Consider the following 25,770-nt stretch of genomic DNA (forward strand, 5'->3'; position numbering starts at 1 on the left):
TTATTAGTTGTTGTTCCAGCGGACTGAATAATTGCAATCACAGGACTCTGTAATGAGAGCTTTCCTTTCCACATCGGCTGTCTTGTCTTGAGACAAGAGCAACTAAAGCAACAGATAACAAACAGGTTTCTTCAAAAAAGATGGGACTTTTCCATTTGGCTCTTTTGCTCTGGCTGTTCTGTGCCTCTTTCAGAGGACGTGTGTGTTAGTTTCCAGGCATCTGAGAAATTCTCTATATGGCTTAAAATTATATTGTCTTAGTAGGTTCCATAACTTCTCATATTAATCCCTTTTACCTCTCTCGTTCTCTCTCTGCCTGCCTGCGCAATTTCATTTCGCCCCACAAGTTGCAACAAATATCACTGTTTTAGGAACAGACTGTTGTTTTTGCCAATGGATTAAAATATGGCACAGCCAGGAGTGCGGGGAGAAAAGATAGTGAAGAGAAGTTCTGAGAGACCCAGATAAAGCAAGTCATGTCTTTCCACAAGGCTTAGCAAAGAACAAGTGATGGGCTTCTGCAGGTTACTACATGCTACTTAACTACTTTGCTGCAAAGAACCTTAAGGTCTTTCTAGAGAGCAAGACTGTAACCTAAAAATGTTTTAAACAAAATTCATTGAAAGAAAACTAGTGGCCACTATTAACTACCTTGATAATTTTAGTCCTATCAAAACTGAATGCGAGTTACAACTTGTAAAGGTTTCTTGGCTGTAGTACCCCAGCTATGTACTAGCTGCAAAGGACTCACAACAGATGCAATTTGATCGGAAAGTGGAACAAGTGGATTTAACTGGTAAAGCAATTTGAAACATACAGATTTTGCTTTAAACAGAAACGCAATACAACTGTTAATTACATATCAAGGAAAAGCCACTGACAGAAGGTTAAACTAAGGACACCTGCTTTTCTACTTGCAAACCCCTGAGAAAATTACTCTTCCAGGGCAGGGAAATCCCAAGGGAAATGTCTGTTTCCTAAAATATTAGCTGAAAGTTCTGCCCTGCCCTTTCAGGAAGCAGCAACCACCTGTGCTTCCTTTCACCTCACAGTGGGTTGATACAGGCGTGTATTAATAAAAATATCTCTCACTATCACTCTATTCCCATGCCTCCACAAGCTCCTCACACGCCTTCAGCCCACAGGAAGACATATGCCACCTTCAGAAAATATTGCGCTAGGGGAGTGGGGCAGCTTTGAAAGCACTTTCCTCCGTCTTCAGGAGGAACTGCTCACCTTATGACTATATAAATACCAGCTTTTGTTTTACACATGTATCTCAGAAAGGAATCAACTCACAACAATTCCTTTTTACATTCTGGTTTAAAACAATCTCCCCACCCTTAAAGGCATTTTCTGCTCCAACGATGAAGATACAAAAACAATAAAATGCACCAATGCTTGCACTGACTGAGCTGAGCTACACTGACAGTTACATGTTAATATTTGGATAGCCTTTGAGAAAGAGACTTAATTGGGAGGAGACTGAATAAACACAGTCACTTCTTTAATGTGGCATCTACTGTATTTTCACAGGACAAATAAAGAAATACTAAAAAAAAATCAGCATTTTTTTATTTAGAAGGATTAATTTAAGAGAATGTAAGTATTTGACTTTGGAACAGAATGGGTGGGAAGTTTTGGAAAGCAATGAATGAAAAATCATATTCTGTGATCAGATTCAGCTCAAAAACCTCTTCCTAAATTCAAATAGGCTGAGCTCTGTGGAACCTGAGATATATCCTGAGTAAGTGGGGAAGCATCCTCAGTTTTGGCTCCAGTTGTTTTAGACATATGGGAATTCTTTTTCAAGCTAGGACCTGGGAACTGGAGTGCAGGTTCATATTCACCTTCCGTTCCAGTAGAAGATGATCTATTTTGCTGGCAGCACTGTTCAGGTGGGACCCAGGGGTTTTTGGTCTCAAGCACGTGTTTTGAAGCAAATGTCAGAAAGAGGGGCAGAGGCAGGGGATGGGGTGGTGGGGAGGAGAAAAATGAGGCGAAAATTTATGGCTGCCTGCTTGGTGCATGCCTAAACCTGAACTGGAGGTTGAACACTTTTACCTGAAAACGACACAGTAGAAGAGATGAGGAATTCCAGAAGCACTAGAAACCTGCTCTGTTACTGTCCAAGAGAAAACTAGAAGAGTTTCATAAGAATAATCAAAGGTTTACCGTATATCACCTACAAGGATACTTTACCTAGTTTAGACAAACCCTAAGAAAGTCAGGATAACAGTGGCTGAAAAGAGGACTAACCTATTAACCATGCCTACAAATAAGGTCTGTAGGACAGGAAGCAAGGTTGTAGCGAGGAAGACACAGGCAAGACTTTCAGATAGAAAGACTAGACATTAGAAAAATCATCTGTAAAACAGGCAAAGGACTGAAGAAGGTTGGCAAGTAAAATGAAGAAACCCCACCCCTGGAGGTTGCAAAAAACAAGATAGAGACACATCCATCAGCTAAAGGCACGGCTGACAGCTGATGGTGCCTCGGGGACATGCATGGCTAGACCACTTCTTCAGGTCCCCCTCAGACACCTCCCCTGCCCCCATGGCTATTTAATTAGTACAGTGACAACACAATTCTGATAGCATTTACTTTCAGATGTAAGCATTCACTTTTTTAAACTCATTTAATGGAAAATGGAAACAAAGCCTATGTAAATCAAATGAATGTGAAATTGCAACCAAGTGAGCATGATTTAAAAAGACAGATGTGTTCAGCAGCTTACTGACTCAGTCCTGCTAAATTGTATCAGATTTAACAACTTCATGATTGGGACTCTCTCTCTCCCCAGTGTAATCACACAGTCTATGTTAGAAGTGGGAGTGAAGAAGTAAGGACAAGCAGAGATGGGAGTTCAGAGCAGCAGTGCGAACAAGTTGGCCTGGAGCTGTGAAACAACTGGAGCCAACAGAAGCCATAGAATCCAGGCAAGAGCAGATGGGCCCCAGGATGAGGGGGAAAAACAGGCAGGGCTCCCTATCAAGCAAAATTCCCATTTCCCCTGCCTCTCATTTCAGCAGGGGATGTTAGCCAGCAAGCTACTAAAAAATGTCTGGAGGCAGCAACCCTGGGGCCCACCCCAGATCCACACATTCTTCTCTCAACAGCTTGTTGTGAGAGAGAGAGAAACCAGGGAGCCATAAGACATGGCAATGGTGTGCACATTTCCCATTGAGAGAAATCAAAACCAAAATAATTTAGGTCAAACTGACCCAAAATAGATAAAAATATTTCAGTTTGCTAGGTTACACAGAAATTTTTCCTCTTGGGTCACTTTGACACCAGCTGATGGTGGCCTGTGCATGCCCGGTGATGCGGAGAATGTGAAGGTAGCTGTCTCATTGCCCATGAGTCACCCGCTGCAGCATCTTCTTTTCCAATGGCCACAGCACAACATGGGAGATGCTGTCCAGCCATGAAGCCCTGCCCAAGGAGGGGACTCAAAGTATGATGCAGCCAAAATAAAAATTTCCATGAGGCTCTTGGCAGAAGCTCAGGCAGATTAAACCGAATATTGAACTGAGTCACAAAGTGTTTTGAAATTCTGTTCAATTTTTTGCATGTTTTCCTCAGCTGAAAAAGAAAGGTTTGGGGGGTGGGGTGGTGTTTGTTTTTGTTTTTTAACACCTAATCCATGTGGCAAATAAGCATTTTCATATTATTTCTAACAAAAAGCAAATTCCCAGCTTTGACTAGCTAATGAACAGGAAAAGTGACATAGGAATATGTCCACTCTAGAACCGGGAAACAATGGGAAAGCCTTTCCCAAGTTCATGTAAGAAATGGGAAGTCATCTAAAATGAAGACCAAGGCAGTGATTACCCCACATAAGCAAATCAAGTACAGGCAGAAGATCATATTGCTTTCAATAATCTTAGCGACACTCCCGTAGTCCATAGTTCAGGCTAGTATTCATTTTTAGCTTAGAATTTTTCTAAAAATGAAGCTTCAAGTCCACTAAAATACACTTAGACACTAGTACATTTTTATAACTAACAAAATTGGTTGTTAGTTTTAAACTTTTGTCTTTTAAAACATGTCAGCATAAACAGCATTGTGATATTCCAGCTTTAATGTTTTCAGCAACTGTCTACCAGATCAGTTTGAAAATGATTTCTTAAAGCATCAGTCCTTTACATTTCTCCCTGTGAGCCAAGTCTCATGGTGGGTTCTTCCCCAATTTAAATATTTTGATATATCAGCTGGTTCAGTCCCTAGGAAACGCATGGTGGTTTCGTCTGTCTCAGAGGAGCACCATAAGCAGTTTGTTATCAAATCTTTCCTTTTTAAAAATTTTATTTTGTGCACCATGGCTGTGATTTCCTTCCAAATCCTTCGTATGGAAAACCATTTCTCCTCCCAGCTCTGCTTTGAGCGTGTGCTGAGGAAAGAGACATATTTATTCAGGAGATGCCATTTTAACACAGTCACTTCTCACAGTAAATTTACCTTTTAAAGCAGTACTTCTGCTGAAAAATAGTCTGCCCTAACAAAATTACTTATACTTACTCTTGGGCCGACTCCTCCAGTAGGTCCAGGTGGTCCTACTTCTCCCTAAAAGAAATCAGGACTTCAATAATCTTGATGCCAAGTCTAGCTTTAAAAAAGAAAACCTGCAGATAACTGTATTTATTATAGAATCTTAAATTTGCTTCATATGTGTTTGTATGAGTCCAAATCTGATAGAAATGCTGTAAGAGAGACTAATCTGATTTCAGACAAATTCATTAGCCAGAAAGCCATGCCCTGTGTAGCCACCAGATGCAGCCAGAAAGGCTGTGAAACTGTTGGTATACCTACCATTATAGCAATATTTTCACAATTTTGAGCAGGGGTCAATGATTGGTCAACCTCTCTGTCTGCTATGCAGTTACTCCCTTCTAGCAACATTTGACACTTCATGACTATAAAAGCAGTAGGAACGTTCCTGCTTTTCTCTTCCATGTTGCTACGGTACACCCACTAAGTTAGCCCAGCCATTTTGCCAGGGTTTATCCTTGTCTTTTCTCAGGGATGGAGGGAGGCTGAGGATCAGGCTTGTCAGGTGTGTAAGAAAAGAAAGCAGACATTGTGCCTGTGCTGTGCAGTGCCCTGATATAATTATGCATGATGGGGAACTGCAGTGTTAACTCTTCAGGGTTCACTCATTACACAGTTATATTAAAGCATGGATTTGTATCAATGCCATGCCAGGATGTCATGCTGTGATCATTTTATGGTTCACTGATCCTCCCCAATATGGAATATTTTCTCCAGGTTTTGGAGGAAGTGGTACACAACCTTTTCAATTACAAGCAATAGGAAACAGAGGAATTAAGAAATTCTGTCTGCAGCTTCTTGGCTTCTAACTAAACAGATCATTTTGCCACTGTTAGCTTTTACTCACTCAATATCTGCCATGGAAGCCCATAATTAAGCTACTTAGAAGCCTAGAGGTCTATCCCCAGAATCACTGATTGAATTATTTCTAATGTTAATTACTTTTAGCCTAAGAGACATGAGTTTTTATTTTTATGATGATGAATTAAGAATACTCAAGAAATTTATAAGACGAAGAGCTGCCTTCCTCCCTCTTCAGTTAATAGGGGTCTAACTGTTTACTTAAGTGTATCTAGGATACTGTAATTAAATTGATACATGGTTTCTATCCCTATACCACCCCCCACTCCCTCATCTCCCCAGTTTACCTAAAAGAAACACATCTGACTCTGGACACATATTATCTGAGATTCCACTGAAATAACTAAAAGAAACCACGTAATGGATGCACAGCCCCATAAGGCTGCTAAAACTTCTTTGCAACACCTGCCAAAATGCAAAAGAAACTTGAAATTTTGCATGACACCACCATAAACACCTAACCATTGTTGTCTAACCCTCTTACCCCTCACAACTTTTTCTTTTAAATATAATCTCTTGATTGGATAATTTTTCCATCTTACCTCAACTCCTTTGGGGCCTTGTGGCCCTGGAGGCCCTCGATCACCCAGAAGTCCCTAAACATCCAAACAAACACAGTGAGAACGTATATCAGCTAACAATCAGGTTGGTCTAGTTTCTCTCCTCTTACAAACCTGGACAGAAATGCAAAACAGAGGAATCGGACCTCATTTCTTACCATTGTTCTTAGGATTTCCCTTAGGAAGCCAGGAAAAGATGCAGCAGAATTTTAGTATCTGCTAGAAAACTGAGTATCTTACAAACTTCTATTACATAGATTTTTCTGAAGTTTTTTTCCTTTGTCTTTTTGAAAAGGAAATAAGAAAATATTAGAGCTCACAGAAGAACAATTCCTCTTTTTTTTTTGAAGACATAAAGCACATCATCACATTAAGATTAAAGCAGAACCAATATCACTCTTATAGATCTTTGATTTAGGTAGTCTTTAGCATAACATGTGATGACAACATTGCAATGGCAATGAACTACAAAGTGAATTTAAACAACTAGCTTGTCTAAAAGTACTTGTGATTTTCAGCCTTTACTTTTCTGTCAGGATTATAATCAGCTTCCCAGAGATAAAGCACTTTATCCTCTGCCAGCTCCAAGTTTTCATGACTGCTCACACCAACGTTTTTAAAACTTTGTTAAAATGACTGCAGCTAGCAATGTGTCAAAAATCTTGGTCATCCCAATTACAATGGTAGTAATTGGGAAAAGCACTTGACCTGGCATAGGACAAAAAAAAATATCCGTGTAAACATATTATTAATGTTCTGGGAAAGCTAAGCTTAACAATATCAGATAAAGCAACAAGAACAAAGAAACTGCCCTTTAGGAGAGATATGATTAGCCTCTGAAGAAAGCAACAGTGGGAAAGTTCCAAGTGTAAGCCTTAATAATTGCTTACTAATGAAGCTGAAGTCTAGACAGAAGGTGCAGGCATTGGTCCAGTAACAGTTTACTTAGCATGCAAAGTAAAATGGAACTGAAAACAGAACAGGCCACCTGTCCTGGTTTCAGCTGGGATAGAGTTAGTTTTCTTCTTAGTAGCTGGTAGAGCGCTGTGTTTTGGATTTAGGATGAGAATAATGTTGATAACGCACTGATGTTTTGGTTTTTGCTGAGCAGAGTTTACACTAGTCAAGGACTTTTCAGCTTCCTGTGCTCTGCCAGGTGCATAAGAAGCTGGGAGGGAGCATAGCTAGGACAGCTGACCCAGACTGGCCCAAGGGCTATTCCATACCATATGACGTCATGCTCAGTACATAAGCTGGGGAAAGAAGGAAGGAAGGGGGGGACATTGGGCGTGATGGCGTTTGTCTTCCCAAGTAACCGTTACGCGTGATGGAGCCCTGCTTCCCTGAGGATGGCTGAACACCTGCCTGCCCATGGGAAGTAGTGAATGCATTCCTTGCTTTGCTTTGCTTGCACGCGTGGCTTTTGATTTACCCATTAAACTGTCTTTATCTCAGCCCATGAGTTTTCTCACTTTTACTCTTCCGATTCTCTCCCCCATCCCACCGGGGGGGAGTGAGCGAGCGGCTGTGTGGTGCTTAGTTGCTGGCTGGGGTTAAACCACGACACCACCTCAAGGTACTGAGTTTCATCAAAGAGCCCATCAGTCTGGGAAAGACTGAGGTGGACTGCTGTTTGACATACCACCACCAAAGTGACAGGAGGGCTTTTAGTAGCACTGCATAATTAATATTCTTGTGTAGTTAGTCATGAAAATTTTTCATTGACAGAACTGTTGTTTTATTCTAATAGCAAAGCACGTGAGGAGATACGGTTTTCAGTACAAAGTAATTGCACAGTGGAAATGTTAGCAACAGCCCTACTGTACACATCCTTCCACTGCACTTAATTGGATCCAGAAAAAAGTCCCAGACTGTAAAATGAATATTAAGACTAAATGAAATTTCCACCTCTCCTTGGAGGTTTCAGGCAACAAACAGAAAATGAAGGTAGTCATTAGACATGTGCCAAAGTGTCTAGAAAAAACTGGGGGAGTCAGCAAATGGGGGTATCCTGTATTTCACATATATAACTTCCCAGTTGACCATCCCTTCCAGAAGTGGTGAAACTCCTAATAGCCACTTCTATTAAATGTGTTATCCAAACAACCATAAACGAGCAGAGGAACGAAATTCTCAACTACTTCCATGGTACAACACACACTGGTGGAAAAACTACAGTTGTAGTCAGCATATTCTGACCACCTTTTCCTCTCACTTTTCTTGGTTACAGAGGATAAATACTTGCAAGAACATCATAGAAAACAAACTAAATTATTTCAGAACTTCTTAAAAACATTCTTATTCTCTTTTTTTAAATGTTAGTATGCTTTTTTTTTTTTTTCAATAAGTGGTGGATCAAGATCAAACACCTTCTAAAATATTGTTTCCAAGTCGAGTAATGTGTTGTAGACCTTATTACGTAATGAATCCTTTGAACATTATTTTAGAGAGGTCAGATTTGCTGATTACTGCGCTAATTTAGGGAAAATTGACAATCCAGAACTTCTACTGGTATTTAGACGTGGCTGATCACACTCTTAAGCTTAAACTTTCCACCAAGAGGCTAAATCTCTCCCACACCAACTGCTAAAAAAATAAAGCTTACCCTGCTTTCTTGGCTTTTAAAATGGGTATTGCTTCTGAGGAAGCATAAACAAAAACATGAGCAAAAGAGCAGCACAGCAAGAACAGTTTTCTAAAAATACAAGCTGGAGGAAATTTTTAAAAACTGCAGTCAACACAAGACAGCTGGGAATCCCAAAAGCCAAACATTTCCAGTGTTATGCAGCCCTTCTCCCTTGGTACTAGGAGCAGTATAAGAATTTTTCCAGTTTGGTAATCTTACTTCTCAAATGTAAGCCATCAATTCTCCCTGATTAGAGCAGGCTGTCTAAGCTTTTTGTCTCTAAGACCAAATGTGCTGGAGACCACTGAATCTTGTTCAGCTATGTAACTTCTGTTTCAAAGGAATACAGAGTCTTAAACTTTGTAGGCTACCTTTTAGTACTTTTTCGCTGGAATCTGAAAAGGCAACAGATCAGTAATGTATGTATTAAACATCAACCTGATTCTAACAAAAACATCTAATTTAACACTTTGGATATAATGTCGAATAATATGATCTCACTTAGTGAAGAAACTGGGCAGCAGGGATTAGATCTTAGTTACATCATTCATGTATCAGCTTGGAGGATTAAATCTGATCTGCAGTTCAAGAACTGTTCTATTTCTCTCCCCTAGACCCTAGACAAAAATCTTGCATCAAAAGGTTTTTTTTAAGTGCCCTGGTAATTCAGAAACACAGGACCAACTGCCACTGCAAAGGTCAAATAAAATTCATTCACGTAGGGCTGCTAACATCATACATACATACATACAAACAAACAAGTTAGCAAAGCAATAAATCAGAACTAAAGAAAAAGTCCACACCTGTCTCTGAAAATGTATATTAACTTCTCCCCAGCTGGCCGCATCAGATAATGAGTTCTCAGCCTTTCTAGTAAATTCATGTCTGAGCTATTTTGGGACAAGACTCTTGACACATTTGAAAGATATGAGATGCAGAAAAGATTGGCTACGGCTTTGGCAACTAGATTATTTGAGATATTCTCAAGAATCATTAACTTAGGCATGGAGGGATTGTTACAATCTTCTACGTACAAATAAGACTGTATCTTTAAACTATTTACTGCTCCGTCTCCTGCGTTTCCTTGAGTAGTCTGCCACAGAATTTCACAACTCTGTTGATGGGAAATCTTGTCACTTCCATTTCTGTTTATTCATGGACAACTTGCATGTTTTGTCCTTGGACCAATGATATTGTTGGTCTTGCACAGTTCTTTTGCCTCACCAATTTCTGCCCTCTGGTTTACTTACACAGCTCAAAAATGCCCTTCATTTTGGTAGGATAAATAAACTGCCTCTCAGAATACAGTCATTCAAGTATTCTTTTCTGTATCTAGTCCCACTTGATTGAGTCCTTCTGGAATACAAATGCCTAGAATTGTGTGTACTACTTAGATAAAGTCTTCTCATGCTTTTTGCAGTGGCATTAACAAGACAGCTTGCCTCATGTGTTCTAGAATTTCACTTAATTTCTAACCACCTTATTGTGCTTTTATTTCAGAGAGATCTGGCAGTGTCTTTGCTTCTTGCCAGGTGTGAAGCTCTAAGATTACAGTAGGATTTATTGTTTTAGTTCTAACAGAAGTGGGATGAATTAGTACAAAGTGCTGTTTTTAAGATCATCTAAAGATGCTCAACTTTGTTCCATATGCAAATTTCATTCCATCATACTTGTGCCTATTTATCAGTGAAAACATGATGTAAGAATAGTCCCAAGGGGGGTGAGCGAGGAACTTAATTGGTACTTGCCTTTCAACAACAAGTAGTCAATCTTTAGATATTATTCAATCATCTTCGTCTGGGTTAATTTCTTACCCACCTGCACTTTTTGTACCAGTCTCTACCTTTTCCATTTTAAACAAAAATTTCTCACATGTGGAATCCAAAGCTTCATTGAAAACTCTATACATGTGAATTATTGCCTAAGCTTGGTCTAAAATATTAGTCTACTAAAGAATAGAGGCTAAATTAATCTGGCATAGTCATTTTTGGTAGATAAATTTTATCCATTATTATTATAATATATATTATTTTATCCATTATATATTCTGGCATGTAAATTTTACCAATTTTTCCATATCTTAGCTACTATTTCTTTCAAAATTTGTTAAAAAAAAATCTGTATTACTCAGGTGAGACTATAAAGATCTGCATGCATTTGGCATGCATTTTATTTAAATATAGGTGAAATATATGCTACTTTCTAGCTACATAGCATTTTCTCCAAATTTTCTTGCACTTCACTTCCCATTACATGCTTCCGTCTAACACAGTAATTACCCTCATAATTGCATGGACAGCTTTAAACATTAGATTAACTTCCTCATGTAAATACCTGAGGCAAAGTACCTGTATTTTGACAGTAAGATTATCTTCTCATAATGCCAGTGTCCATCTCTCAGAGCTTTTCCTCAGATATTTATACCCTTTATTGTTATTACGAATAAGTTTTCATATAGTCTTACCTTAGGACCTTCAGGGCCATTTAATCCAGGTACACCAATATCTCCTGGAAAACCCTAAAGAAATCATACGGACAAATGATTTACAGAGTAGGAATGTTTCCAATGTCCTTGTTTTGATTCTGCTCATTCATTTAACAAACCTAAATCACAGAAACAAGAAATAAATTTGTTCTACCATCCCCCAAACATCAAAATCCATTCAGTTTCCTTGAAAAGACATGGATAAGTGACAGATTTTAGGCAGGTTTCATTAAACTCAATTTAGAAGATGTCAGTATGGGTTTAATTTCTCTTAGCATAAGACTTTTTATCCACTAAGCAACATTTGAAATTAAACCATTGGATTGGTCTTGATGCACAAAAAAAACCCCACAAAGCAGCCAGCACCAGGTCCTGTACTCATGAATTCAAGTATTTTTTTTTTAAAAAAAAAAAGCTTAGAGAGCAGCTGAAGCCCTTTAATCCTTGGCCACACATTAAGGACGAGATCACTGCAAGATTAACAAAAGGGTAGAAAGCCTTTTGTCTCCAAATCAGCAGGTGCTAATCCAGCTCTGGCTGGCCCTAACTGAGGGTCACTAGCATGTAGCATTATTCAGAATAAGCCTTTGTGAAATAGTGTGCGGTATAGGTCCAGCTGTTGGTAAAGAAAAAATGAATATGCAAAGGAAATGAATCAACTAGAATTATCACCTCAAACCATCTGGCTGGTAGGCACTGAGTGGGACACCATGAGGATGCCTCTATGTCAGAGGAATCCAGTGCTACTACTAGATTCCTTTAGAAGGAATGAGTGCATTTTAAGGAAATAAAAATGACGCAGCTAACCCTTATACAATACAGTAGTGAATTAAATTTCATAAACATCCAGTGAAGAAACGTAATCTTTACATTTGTAGGATAAAGTAAAGCATTGGTAATTGACTCTCTAGTTAGCACAGGGCTCACTCAGTCATCTGCCAAGACAGTATTTGATTTTGTTATTTTTATCAACTTTTAAATGCCATTAAATCTTGCCTATCTGAAAATAGAAAGACTGCCACTGAAAAGTTCTTCCTAAGTAAAATATTTATTACCACATCTGTGCACATCCATCGCCTAACACTAGTAAAAACAAGTTTCTTTCTTCCTTAACAGAAAATCACTGCAGATTAAAAATTATAAATATCGTTCTTTGCATGCATACTTTTCCAGTAATTGAAATGAAAGCATCATACACGTTTGGAACAATTTAAAGAACATCTCATAAAGAACTTCCAGCATGAAATTCTCTCTGGCACCCTTCCATACTAATGCAGGCTAATGCATGTCATCATTAAAGCTTCAAGAGTCACTTTTTAGGTTCTCTAAGCAGGAAAGAGGTACTAAAAAAAAAAAAAAAAAAAAAAAGCCTCACTAGGTAGATAATAGTTAACGATACTCTATTCTTCCAGAACAGCTGAGCTTCAAATACAGGTAAGAACCATTTCTAATGATTATTCATAATTAGCTGACATTAATCACAAAAGAACTTACCAGAAAGGTAAAGAGAAATCATAGTAAAGCAAGCAGTTTAAAATAAAATATTATTTCACCCTCAACTACCACATTATAATAAGATTAAAAAAGTATTTAGGGCATCACTGTTCTTATTTATAGGGCTTTCTTCTGTTTGCTTTCTATAACCTGTTCTTAACAGGATGCAGAGAGACTTATAAGTAGAGATTTAGATGGGATGCAAGTATTTTTAGGTGTGTTTATATATTAAATAAAAAATAAATGTATAAAACAATATGAAACAGAATTATGACTTCTTAAAAAAAATAAGTTTTAGCACTTGAATGCTAATGAGTACTAAAGCAAACCACTAAAGAGTAAAAAAGAACTGATCTGAGTTTTCAGAATAAGTGGAACTACCCTTACACACAGCATTTCACAAAACATCACGGTGGTAATTTGTTTGCCATAAAGCAGTTAACTACCAGCAGAGCTGTGCAACAACTCCAACATGCCTCTAGGTGGCACATCGCATATTATTCACATGTGACCAAGGCACCCAGGCTGATACCTCAAGTATCCACTTACATCAGCCTAGATTTCTATACAGTTCATAAGAGGATTTTTTAAAAATCCTGACCCCACTTATCTACTGAAGTACACTGAAGAGTTAGGTCAATTCTTTGGAATTTGCTAACTTGTCCTTTCTTAATTTGAAATTTGCTTATTTACCCACATTAAATAGTTACCAAGGGGTGGGTTGCTTTGTACATCTGTAAATCTTTAACTTTCTAATGTGTGAACAAAGTGCTAAATGCTGACACAAAGACAAATTTCCCTCATGGCAATAAATATTCCAGAAAGCAATCTGTCAAGAAAAATGTCTATTTAGAAAGATTCTTATACTTTCATAAGGCAATATGTCTACTGTATTTATTTATTTGCATAAATACTTCTAGAAGGAAGTCAGCAAGAACTATGAGATGTAAGCATTGCCAAGCACTATCACAGTTAGAACAATCATGGCATTTGGAAACCGTTTCATGTCAGGCAAAGTCTTAGGATACAAGAGGGCTACTGGCCTGAGAGCATCAACACTAGCAATGCATTTAATGTCTCTGCTGTAAAGCTAGATCTAGTCTTTTCTTCTCGAGCACTACCACAGAGAAAATGCAGAGGCAATGGCAGTATTAGAACACTATTTCCAAGATGTTCTCACATTAACAATCCATGAGATAACTGTAATAATCCAGGACACAGATAGCCACTTAAGACAATTCCAGAAAATGAATGAACCAGAAAGGAGTTCTTAAAACATCTCAGCAATGGTGTTTGCCATTCAGATTCTGAGTAGTGAAGCAGTATACATTTCTACCTGTATCTGAATTTGCCAAGACTTATTCAGCAGCCAGTTCCCTGAGAAGCTACTCCAGATTAAAAATTCATTATTCTTCCATAAGTGAAAGGCCAGGAGATCAATGTATAGTTTTCAGCTGCAATGTAATTTTTGTCAGAGACTACTCAGAACAAAACATCACCCAATATTATGACTTCTACTAAGGAAGATTCTTATCTTCCCATCAGCCAGAAGCCTGGCAGCTGGTAGCTTACAAATTATTTTCAAAATCTTACTGTAGATGTGGCCTTTTGCCAGAAAAGCACTTTAGAGTTCACTCAGTTTAATCAAACCAGAGGTGGTGACAGAAAAAACTGAAGTACCAGCTATCTCAACACAAGTGAGCTTTAACCTTGCTGTGAAAGTGTTGTTTTTTGTGCTGAATACATTTAAACATAAAATTAACATACTTATTGCTGTCCTTTATCTATATAACCTTTAAATAACAAAAAACGCAGAGATCATCAGACTGCTACTATGTCAGGGCATGTCTTTTTGCACTGAAGTAAGTGCCTCAGAGATGAAGGATCTGCAAAAGATGTTGCTTTTCTTTTGTCTGCTTTCCTGTGTGGCTGCTAACATGGAAGCAGAATATCAGAAATGTTTGGAAATTACACTCCATTTCCACTAGGAATTCTCTTACATTTGCAGAATTCCACTCACTCCAAATTGTTTCCACATGACATTTGCCAGCATTGCTATTAGTCACTGACCCTCATGCCCTCTAGCTCCTCAGCAGCCCTCAACGGGATTGGGACACGAGCGCTGGTGGAAGGGCACCACAGAGCAAAAACCTCTCCAGGGACTGTGATAGTCCCTTCAGTTGCCAAGTTTCCCTGCTCCAATATTATTTCATTCAATCACATGCTGTGTTTCATTTGAATGAGAATATAGAATGAATTTTCAGAAGCAATACTGACTGGATGGAGCTACTGAACTTCAACAAGACACTTTATTAGAGCTTTATTACTAATTATTATCAAATTACAAAATGAAGATTTCTGCATAAAACTACAGTCTCTCTAAACAAAGAAAATGAGCTGTGATTTTGTGATTTTGTCAAATAAGAAGTGTTTATTATTCTTCTGAAAGGACACACTATGCTGAGATACAATTCAATTAAGAAAACCAACAGCTATTTTTTTCTCTACCCAATTTTAGAAATGTCAGTATTCACACAGTTACAGGACTTTGCTCTTTGCCATTTGTACAACTGCATGACATTGTCAATAACGTGCCAAGTACAAAGAGGAGAATGTAAGAAAAAAAAGATTTGAAATGAGCTTTCTTTTGTGTGTGCCAATCTAGCCAAAGTTTAATGCCAGCATTTTTAAAGGGCAGCGACAAAACTTTAATTTTTTCCTACAAACCTTCAATTCTGATTTTGGAAAGGGTGGAGGAAGGAATCTAACAGTACAAATTACAACTGTACAATTGCAATTTGTCAGAGAACAGAAAAAAGGGCAATCATGGACTATAGCATACAATACGGGAAAGCTTTTCAATTTACTGTTGCTAAGACGTCAGTAAAATGATGCCGATGTTGCTTTGTGCTTTTGTCTAATTGCACATGGCAGATCTGTTCAGCCACGCTCACTGAAACACTAGTGACTGATTTTCTTGTGAGAGATTGAGTCATCAGTTTTCCAAATGTGATGCATCATCCTTTACAGTCATCTAGTGCATCTATGTATTTATATGCAACGCACATTAGAATCATGGTATTTACAAGTAGTATCTAGTGTAGTCTACATTATACTGTGAGCAAGGCCCTACACCAACCCTTCAAAACACGTCCTTCATAGACCAGCTTGGCTGCCTGATGGCCAAGAAGGTGGCTGGTGATTCACCTGACTGACCAGCACAGCAGCACCAGCCACCATTCAACATATTAAGGACCAAGTCTTGAAGTATTCTGTAAATATACAACGTGAAAAATTAACAGCTTTGGTAAGAACTTCAGCGCAGACCCACTCCAAGGATCAGACAGAATTTCCAGAGGGAGCTTGGCACAGTTCGGTTAGAGCTACACTTGCTTTTTAAGCTCTGTTTAACAGTCTCCCTGTCTGCCCTGAAGTCTTCCAGTAGTCAACCCACAACATGCACCATGAAGAGGTGGTCTGTTGGGCAATCATGGCTCAGAGAGACCTTAGCCACCTGATCAATTGCTTTCACGAGACTCAGAAATCAAGCCCGTCATTCAACATCAACAGCTACTTTTGTGGAACTTTCCAATACATAGAACAATGCTAAGCAGAGAGATGTATATTTCAAAATTTTGTTCTGACTTATGGTGAAAACAAGCACCAAATGTGGGCATTTCATAAAGAACAGAAATACCAGATCATGTATTTATTTTAAAATATTCAGGCTCAGTTTTGTGTTACAAGTCCTCCAATAATAGTTAAATGACTAATGTCTGAGGAATAGGTCTTCTTTCAGGCATGCTTCTAATGATATAAGTGACAGTGGGGTTATGCAAAGCCTGAGTACAGAGGAAAGTCATCAGGAACAGCTCTGTGCATTTTGAACATCAAGTTTTCCTAACTTTAAACCTCAGAAAAGAGACTAGTAACTAACAGTCAGTGAAATAATCCCTGTGCAAGAGGAACTCTGTTCTCTTGCAGGAGGATTATTTCACAGTGCGTTTCTTCTATGCTGCTAACGACTGCGTGCCCATACAGATCAGACCACGCCTAGACTAAGGCCAGACTAAAAAAGGCAGAAATTTCAAATTTATTTGCAAGACTACTGTTTCTTCCAAGATCAACATGAAAACCCAAGAGCCAAAGCAGTGCAGGTGTTTAAAATAAAATAAAAAACATTTAAATATTAGCTGACTCTAGGCAGATTCAGAATGTTAGGAGATAAATAATGCCCTGGTAAAGCAACACAAACCAAGTTTTGTTTATCTGCATGTCCCTTCTTTTCTAGCAAAGTCTCACCACAGCTCTGCCTGAAAAAGGAAAATCTCCAAGATGACAAATTCTATGCAAACTACCTATGAAGGTCTGTGGAAACAGACTAGGACCTAACAGGCACAGACTGAACTATCATAATCATTCTGAAGAAAATATAAAACACAGGAGGGTCACATGAAAAAGCGTTGTTCAACATTATTAAAAAGTAATGGTAAATCAAATATTTCTGCAAAATTAAAACATATTTCTTTAAAAAAAATATCAGAAAGACTTACTTATGTCAACTAAATTTATGAAAGGACCAGTTAAAGATTTTGTGCAAAGGCAAGCAGAAAGTATAAGCAATTTCACAATGGGAACAGTTCTTCAGATGTATGCCAGAACATGCAATTAATTCAGCTATAAAATTGTCTTTATTTCTGTATTTCCCTCAAGTCATTTGCATGCAAGTTATTTGATGCAATATTGAAACAGAAGGCTATGTTATCACTGCACTCATGGCATTGTTTGCACAACTTCAAAACATCATGTGATAAGATAAAACACGCATTAAAAAGAAATCTTTTTTTTAAAAAAATTAACAACTCAAAGCAGCCAGTGATTCACTTACAAAATACGTGCCTTTTTGACTGTTTACTATTATTTGAATGTATCCTTTTCCTTTGTAATGCTGTTGCCTTGAGCATGAAACATACCAGCTGAATCCCATGTGAGTACCTTCCTGAAAGAATAAGCTAAGGACTTCAGATCAAAATACTGCACAGATGAAAAAAGTTCTATTGAAGATAATGACTAATGCTCTCTCTGCTCCAGATGAAACCTATTTATAATACTCAGAGCACATCCGAAGGCACATCTGAAGGAAACTATCACCCTCATTCTTGGGGGATAATTAAATGTGATTCGTAGAGCAAAATTTAACTATAAAATATTCTGAATACATGTGGAGGCCTGTTAAAACCTTGTCTAATTTCATTCACATTAACAATAAGCATTACATACTTCATTGTACACAGTAAACACAGGCACTGTGGGTTAAGGGTCAGACCAGCACTTTCCAGTTGTCATACCAATAAAATAAAGCTCTCCAGAAAGCTGAAATTCTGGCTGTTCATTTTTAGATGGACGACAAAGCAGGAAAATGTGTAAACTGATGAAGAATATGCTCCATAAAGTTGTGAGTGGCACGCATTCAGGCACGCGACAGACCCTGGCTCTGCGGCAACATACCTAGAAGAGAATTTGGCTTGACACTGCAGGACTTCACTGAAAAAAATGCACTTGGCAGCCAACCCTCGTACAGCCACCCAGAGAGCGAGCACGAGACCTCTGTCCCTCCCTCTACTCGCTCCTGCCCATCAGCACTGCTGTTCTCAACTGGAGTCTGGCTATGAGTGGGTGGCTTATTTCAACTCTGATCTGGTGTACCTAGGCTGCACAGCTGCAGAGGAAAGATTTAGGAAGTAATTCACTGCTGACCTGCATACAAAAAGCCAAAAACCCAGGAGGATGAATGAAGTCTGCCAGGCCTGCTCCCACTGTTGTGTGCAGAGATAACTTCAGCAGCTCTATCGCCTGATTTACGGCAGTTTACACAGGAAAAAAATTAGGGACATGACTGCTTATTCTTTATACTGGAAATGAAAGACATACTCAAACATGTAATTGGAGAGACCAAAGGATCCCCAGTTTCTTATTTCACATGTACCCAAAACAAGCTCGAACATGGGGACAGGGCACATTTATAAACCCCACTGTCTTAGTGTTGGACAAAAGGAGAGAGACAGTTTGAAGCAGGATCTGACAGGTTCTGCCACCAGGCAGACACAGCCTTGTTCCTCCCGCTCACATCAATGCCTACCAAATCCCAACATGGCTTTTTTTTTTCTTTTTTTTTTTTTTTCCTTTTTTTTTTTTTTTAAATAAAATCTTTCCTAAAAGGTATATGGTATAGGTTGCCATGTCCATACCAAATTCAAAGTACTCCTCTTGTAAGACACTAATTCATCACATTCTGTTGTTTCCAGAAACACCAAGAGGAGCATGTAGCATAGGATGTAATGTCTGTTTTCTACATGGGGTCACGGGAAGTCTGACCATTCAGATAATGAAATGGGAACAAGGAAAGCAGCCCTGTCTGACCTGCTAGCTGTCTGGTTTTGGAAGAAGAGACATGATTAGATATATGACAGTAGGCTTTACTTGTAGGAAAATCTGCACTAATTGCTCATACTTCATATATCCAGTTGTGTCTAAATAGCTTCTGGCAACAACAACTAGCTTATTTTTATAAGACAAAGTAACAGGGAGAGTAAGATACAATCTTCAGTTTTAAGCTGTTTTTTTTTTTTTAATTTCTTTTATTATAGAACTTCTAGAATTTCCAGTTTGTTCAAGATCCTGGTATACTGCTGTCCTAACTCCCTTCTATTTCTGCTATTTTGCCATATGGTGACCATGTTTTTATGAAGTAAAAAAGGCAAAACTTCTTTTACTTTATTTGGATCTGTCTTACGTGACTAAAGAGAAACATTACTTTGTAGTTTTAAACCTGACATTTTGCAGACAATTATTCAAAGAAAAATACCTGGACACTCAAGCTTTAATTATGTAACATAAAGCACTCTATTTGCCTTGTAATGGCTGAAGTAATTCTGCATCCCTGAGCAAAAGGAAATACTGAGCTTTTCAGACAGGAAGTTTTCCCATCCCTATCTGCCCTGAGGGTACTAGCCTATAATTTCCCCACAGGCCCAAAGGCACAGCATGCCTGGGTTGGAATACGTAACTATGAAGAACTACCAGAATAGGCGCCAGGGTCACCAGGACACAGGCTTCAAGACCAACAATTTGATATTAACCTGCCACAGGTCTCCCTTGCTGGAAACTATACAAAGAGAAGAGATGATGCAAGGATCTCTTTTGCTAACAGTGAAGAGGCTCACAAAATCTAAAATCCTGAGCCACAGAGGGAGGCAGTTGTGGGCAGCACGCACAGGCTTTGTGCCTTTTTCATTCTAACTGAAGGGCATGAAAATAGTCTCTCCCCATTGAGTAAAACATACTGGCTTATTCTGAAAAAGCCATCTTGTGTTGCTACAACATATTTCCCAGTGAGTTTTCTCAATGAGGGCTCATCTCCAATAACAAAGTGTATTCTTTAGGATTTAGAGGAGCTATAACAACAAAGTAACAAAACCCAATAATTTGTTCTTTGAGGATCAGAGGCCTTGGGCTGCCTCTTAAAAAAGGTAGGAATATAGAGCCTTGGTTAGAGGAGATATGCTCCCAGACTTACTGTATCTTGTAAGGCCAGAACAGCCATCATTGCTAATATATATCCTCCAGACATATTTAAAACAAATAAACAAACATCCATTGGAGGACGCTAATTAAAAAGAAAAATCTGCATTTTTTGCTTTCATTTCTCCAGCAAATATATCTGTGTATGTGTACGTCTTTCCTGTTCAGTCCACAACATTTTTTCCTATAGCCCATGGTATAAATGCCAAAAAGCACCAAAATGGAACAATTCAGAGACTGACTTAGTGCCCATGTAGACTTCCATAGTACTATACAGTTCTTAGGCAACCGCACTGCTAGATTCAAGTGCTTGGCAATGCTTCCTACATAACTGGTGTTTATTCTTTGCATTCCTTGCAAATAAAGTTATTTTATAAGAGATAAATATGCAACCAGGCTTAGAAAATCCCATTTGTAAGCATGCTGTAGAATTCATGAATGGAAGTGTGCCTGAGAAATCATGAAACTCATTCAAGGTGTAATCCATAACACCTGGATTCAAAAGAGAGCAAATCCTAATCACATAGGCAAATGAGGAACTACTTTGTATTCAAAGAGCCTGTATATTAATATTTTGCATTAAAAAATTATGAGCTAGAATCTTTTGTACTTTATGGAAGAGAATGAATTCATCGGATATGACTGAATAAAAAGCATTTCCTAATTCAACTAAGACAACAATCTTCGGTGAAGCAAACCCATTTACCTCTTATTTTTGTAATTTAGAACTAAATGACATTCAATTTACCTGTATAAAGCAATTTCTTACCTCAGGTCCTGGAGGACCCATTGGTCCGTGCGATCCAGGATCTCCAATTTTCCCCTTAAAAAAATCCAAACGGTTAGATTTTTGATGATAATTTATGTTTTTAACAACAGACTGTTAAGAAGATTTTAAAAACATTTATCAAAAAGAAAGCCAAAAAAAGTGTTGAGATGACTTTTCCACTAAATAGGAAATTTTATAACTGCCTCTCTTTGGATTAATTAAGACTAGTTCTTCTTCATATCTCTTTGAAGTCACAACAAAAAATGCAAATTAGCTTTAGACAAATAAAACTGGGAATTTTGGGATGGTCCATATAGTCATATAAAAGAACCTTGAAATATATAGCTGTTTTCACAATAAAAACTACATATTATTTAAAAGTCTAGGAAGTAACTATTATGGATATTGGTTTATGTACTTATATAGTTTAAGTATCCAATCATGGCTGAAGAAATGGCAGTTTTGTGATTAATAATAGTAAAATTAAGTCCTATCCACGTTATATCGACTCCTTTATATACAAATAGTGACACACCTAAAAAATGACCAAAATATTTCTCTAAATTATATCTGTTCTTCCACATTTTTAAAAGTTTGCTGCTGCTACCAAAACTAGGTGTTCCTTGACCAAAATTAAAGCCTGACCTAGAAATTTTTTTTTAATTTTTAATGTAAATGATTTTATTATAAATGTATTCTACAAAGTTAATCATTATATTACATGCAGGACTGAGGTCTCATATCTTAATTTAACATAAGTCAAGAAGTTGGTCACATTCAGTTTGTGCTTAAAATCCACAACCATTCAGGATTGTGCTAATTCACATGTTTATCTTTAAATGAAAATGCTTACATCTGTAAATGCAAAAAATCCGAGTTTCCCCATCTAAGCTTAAGCAAATTTGTGTAAGTTTTTTGCAGGATTAGTGTTTATATTATAAATTCTCTGGGACAAAGAAAGTATTTTTTATTGAGTCTAAGGGCATATGACACTCATGAGGTCCAAGTAGGTTTATCAGATAGTGGCTTGACTGCACATAAGAAAATTGAGACTGGAGTGATTAATTCTTTAACAGCTTTAAGTAGGCAGCTTTTAATTATACACCAAAAAGAGGCAGATAGTAGAGCTAAAGACAGGTGAGGAAAAAGCCAGGTAACCCTGTGCCATGCTTTTTCTGCCTCAACATTTACAAACGCAGTAGAAGTGGCAGCACTGCATGGATGCCTTTAAAGTTGCTAAAAATCAGTAAATACTGGAATGCATGACTACTTCCATCCCTGTGAGAAATGACTGGCCATTATTAATGAGATTTCCCACACTCTCTCCAAATCCAGCTAGCCGAAATGGTTGTCTTGGCAGCTCCCGAAGCTCTCAGTGGATTTGTTTCAAACATTACCAACATGCCTATTCCCCTGTAAAGTGACTGTCACAGAATACGTAATATCCTAAGCACTCCTGTATTACAATCTGACACATATACTGATCAATGTAATAAAATCTCACACATTATGATCTGACTCACTCACTAACCAGTCACTAGAAATAAAAGCAGCTTAGACCTTATTCTTTGCGCATTTTGAATTAGGTAGCTTCCAGTGGATTACATGCAGTGTGATCATAAGATACAAAGAAGTATCAAGTATAACAACATATTGTGTTATATTGAGAGCAAAAATCAATGTGTAAACTTACTGGGGGTCCTGGCTTTCCTCTGATCCCTGGGGGTCCTGGTAAACCAAGAGCACCCTGAAAAAAAGAAAGCTATTAAATACATGAAAATGTATTGTTGTGTTGGAAGCAACAGATAGCTACACTTTCCCACCTGAAACAGACTTCAAAATAATTCTACGGGATGAGAAATGTCTTCTAACATTCAACTTTCATCAAAAGAGTTCTCACAGGATGTGCTATTTCAGTGACTTCTGATGTACTAGCCAAATAGGAAAGAAGATACTTATTTATCTCAGTTTCACAATAGGAAGAAGCATGCCAGACCATATGCTGCTGCTAACCACTGTTGGTCCAGGTGAGCTGCAGATGAACCTTGAGGTTCAAGGGAAAAATATCTTTTACAACAGTTTCTTAGCAGGTTTCAGATCATACCATAATTCTTTTCTTGTTTGATGTGTCTCTGAACACACGGCAGCCAGAATTCTGCCCATGCCCCTTACTTGTCTTTGTTCACTACTTTCCATAACTACGTTTTAATTAGCACAGCATTTCTTAAAAATATGGTGATTCAGTGGTATCCAGTAACTTTTACTACTGCATTACTGCATTCTACTTTTATGCAACTGACTCGTTGCATTTTAAGAGACTCAGAAGCCTGATGAAGTTGCTGAAATTGGACAATTTTGTAAAACAATGCAATTATAAATTACCTTGTCTCCCGGGTACCCCTGGTCTCCTGGCTCTCCTGCAAGGCCATGTTCACCCTAAACAATACATTATTTTATACAGACATACATATGTGGCTTAAAATGGGGTAGTTATCAGAATTAGAGAATGAGAAAGATGAATTCAATATGTAGTATCTAAAATTAACACAGATCTTTGAATGACATTGCAAGATGTTGCACTGAAGTACCCCCTCCAGGAAACCCTACAGACACAGCACTGGATATTGTAATGCCCAGTAGTAAGTGCTCTGTCCAGAAGTTTGTCTAAAGTACCAGAATGTGAGACTGAAGTAATTTTAAAAAATAAAAGTCAGAAAAGAAATCAAAAGGAAAAAGGAAAGACTTCGTAAGTACATTATTTTGCTCAAGATTTAATGAAATGAGTCTGAAAGAATTACGTATCTCTAAGATAATGGAAATATTTAAATCACCTTATCACCTTTCATTCCAGGCTGTCCCGCACTCCCTGGGAGACCCTATTAAAATTAAAAAAAAAAAGACAAAAATCCAATGTTTGTCTATAATTTGGAAAGGAGCATAGGCACCAGGCTGTGGGATCATTTGGCACTGTACCGTGGGCCCTGGAATTCCTGATGGTCCGCTTGGTCCTGCTGGCCCGATGTCTCCCTGTGAGAGAGCAAGAAAGGTGACTGCATTAAACATCTGATGAAATGGAGTAACTTTAAGACTGGTAGCAGAATGTGGCATTTTCTGCACCACAGAGAGAAACCAAAATCTTTTTCAGGCTAATTTCTTGGGGGAAAAAAGTCTCCATATTATAAGCTCTCCACTCTCACAGTTCCTAACCACATCAGCAGAAACACAAGAAACTAACCTCCCTCTTTTCCTGTAGATTATGTATTCAAGAGAAGATAGCAGTGCATTAGGAAATGCAGAATAAGGAAGCTTTCTTTTGTACTGCATCTGCACATTCGGTGGCTATTCCCTCTGTCCTTAGGGTCACATGACATCACTACTCTATAAGCATCAAATTTGGGTAAAGGAATTATTCTACCATGTTCAGTGCCATAAAAAGTGACTTTTACTAGGATTTTTCATCTCTCTGACTTCTGCAAGTTAAAAAAGTTAAAATCATGGAAGGAGGGAATTCCTGGGCTCAGCTTGCTGATGCTGCTCACTTTGCTGTTGTTCTCATGACCAAACACAAAAACATAATTAGCTCTTGACACTGCATACAGCTGTGCCGGACAAGCTACTTGAATTAATGCTGTTGGTTTCTGCCAGAATAATAAATTTAATCTCATGTTCAATACTGCATCTTGTAATAGTATAATGTAGTCTAATTGACTAAGTATTTTAGAACAAACATCGAGGTCTCTAGTTCTTTACTCAGTTTTGGATGACCACTAGCATCTGCCTGAATAAGGGCCATGTGAAAACAGAGGCCAGGGTGCACAAACCCATTTGGAGAGCAGGTGTAGTCAAGGGACAGGGCTGCACCACACAAGCTGTACTTGGGGATGCTGGGGTCACATGAAATTCCCCTGGGGTCTTGGTGAAATTCTGCTACAGTTTAGAGTGCAACGGTCCCTTGTAAAGAAACTCTGGAACAAAGCACAGCTCTTCCAATTATCTTACTGACTGGGAAAGTGGGAACCAGAGTAACTAATATGATGTAATGCAGAGACACAGAGGAATGCATAATAAATTTTACTGATGACGCCTATACACTGTGTTAGTAGCCACAAAAGACTCATGCCACTAGATACTGAAGTCCTCTTTAGCCATGTTCCAACCTTATTTCAAAACCCCAACTAGATTTGCTGATGCTTTGGAAGTTTCCAAAGGGTGTTCAGAAATCTGGAGGAAATGTTGCTGGGCCATCTTCCTCAACTGCAAAATCTTACTGTCCAGTAAGGTCTTATCAACCACAGAGAGTTAACTGCCCCTGGGCGGCAATGCTAATGTGTCTTGGCTAAATAAAAGAAGATACCTTTAAAAACACCATAATACAGCCGTAAGATCTATTAAGCTGTCAGAAGAATTTACAATGACTGTACCTTTATAGAGCTGCATTTCTACATGATAAGCACTTGCCCATACCTATTTTTGTTCACACATTTGTCATCCCAAGCACTAAACTCTATTAAGACCAGAAGCTCATTTGCAAAAATATTTCTGCCTCCAAAAATGTCATTGTTTTTCAGCATATAAACATATACCTCAGCTACAAACACAAAAGTATAGGGATCAAAGGAGCTCTCTGCTCCATAAAAGACCCCTAATTCCTTGCAGTCAAATGGAGCTGCAGCAGATGATGTAAAGTTTGCAACAGTTCTGGGGGCCAAACTCTAATTCCAACAAAAGAGGTGAATATCAGTGCACTCTCTGTAAAAGTCTTATTCCAAACTGTCACATTGCAGAACTAAAAAGTATACACAGGAAGAATTAGCTTAGTAATTGTACATAATGAAGAAAGAAA

At 38.2% G+C, this 25,770-nt stretch overlaps 1 protein-coding gene across 3 annotated transcripts in view; it reads right to left on the bottom strand.

Annotated features, from left to right (window-relative positions):
* COL24A1 (collagen type XXIV alpha 1 chain) overlaps positions 1-25,770 on the bottom strand; it is a 153,298-nt gene that overhangs the window by 71,191 nt on the left and 56,337 nt on the right. For all 3 annotated transcript variants that reach the window (XM_087733198.1, XM_087733199.1, XM_087733197.1), the window contains 8 exons: positions 23,901-23,954; positions 23,759-23,803; positions 23,310-23,363; positions 22,621-22,674; positions 20,928-20,981; positions 11,063-11,116; positions 5,955-6,008; positions 4,522-4,566 (listed from right to left, as the gene is read on the bottom strand). In XM_087733198.1, the coding sequence (XP_087589324.1) occupies positions 4,522-4,566; positions 5,955-6,008; positions 11,063-11,116; positions 20,928-20,981; positions 22,621-22,674; positions 23,310-23,363; positions 23,759-23,803; positions 23,901-23,954 (414 nt within the window). The remainder of the gene's footprint in view (positions 1-4,521; positions 4,567-5,954; positions 6,009-11,062; positions 11,117-20,927; positions 20,982-22,620; positions 22,675-23,309; positions 23,364-23,758; positions 23,804-23,900; positions 23,955-25,770) is intronic.

The sequence above is a fragment of the Nipponia nippon genome, unplaced genomic scaffold, assembly GCF_047370975.1.
Source record: "Nipponia nippon isolate SJK-2023a ecotype South Korea unplaced genomic scaffold, ASM4737097v1 scaffold_5, whole genome shotgun sequence".
NCBI lineage: Eukaryota > Metazoa > Chordata > Aves > Pelecaniformes > Threskiornithidae > Nipponia > Nipponia nippon.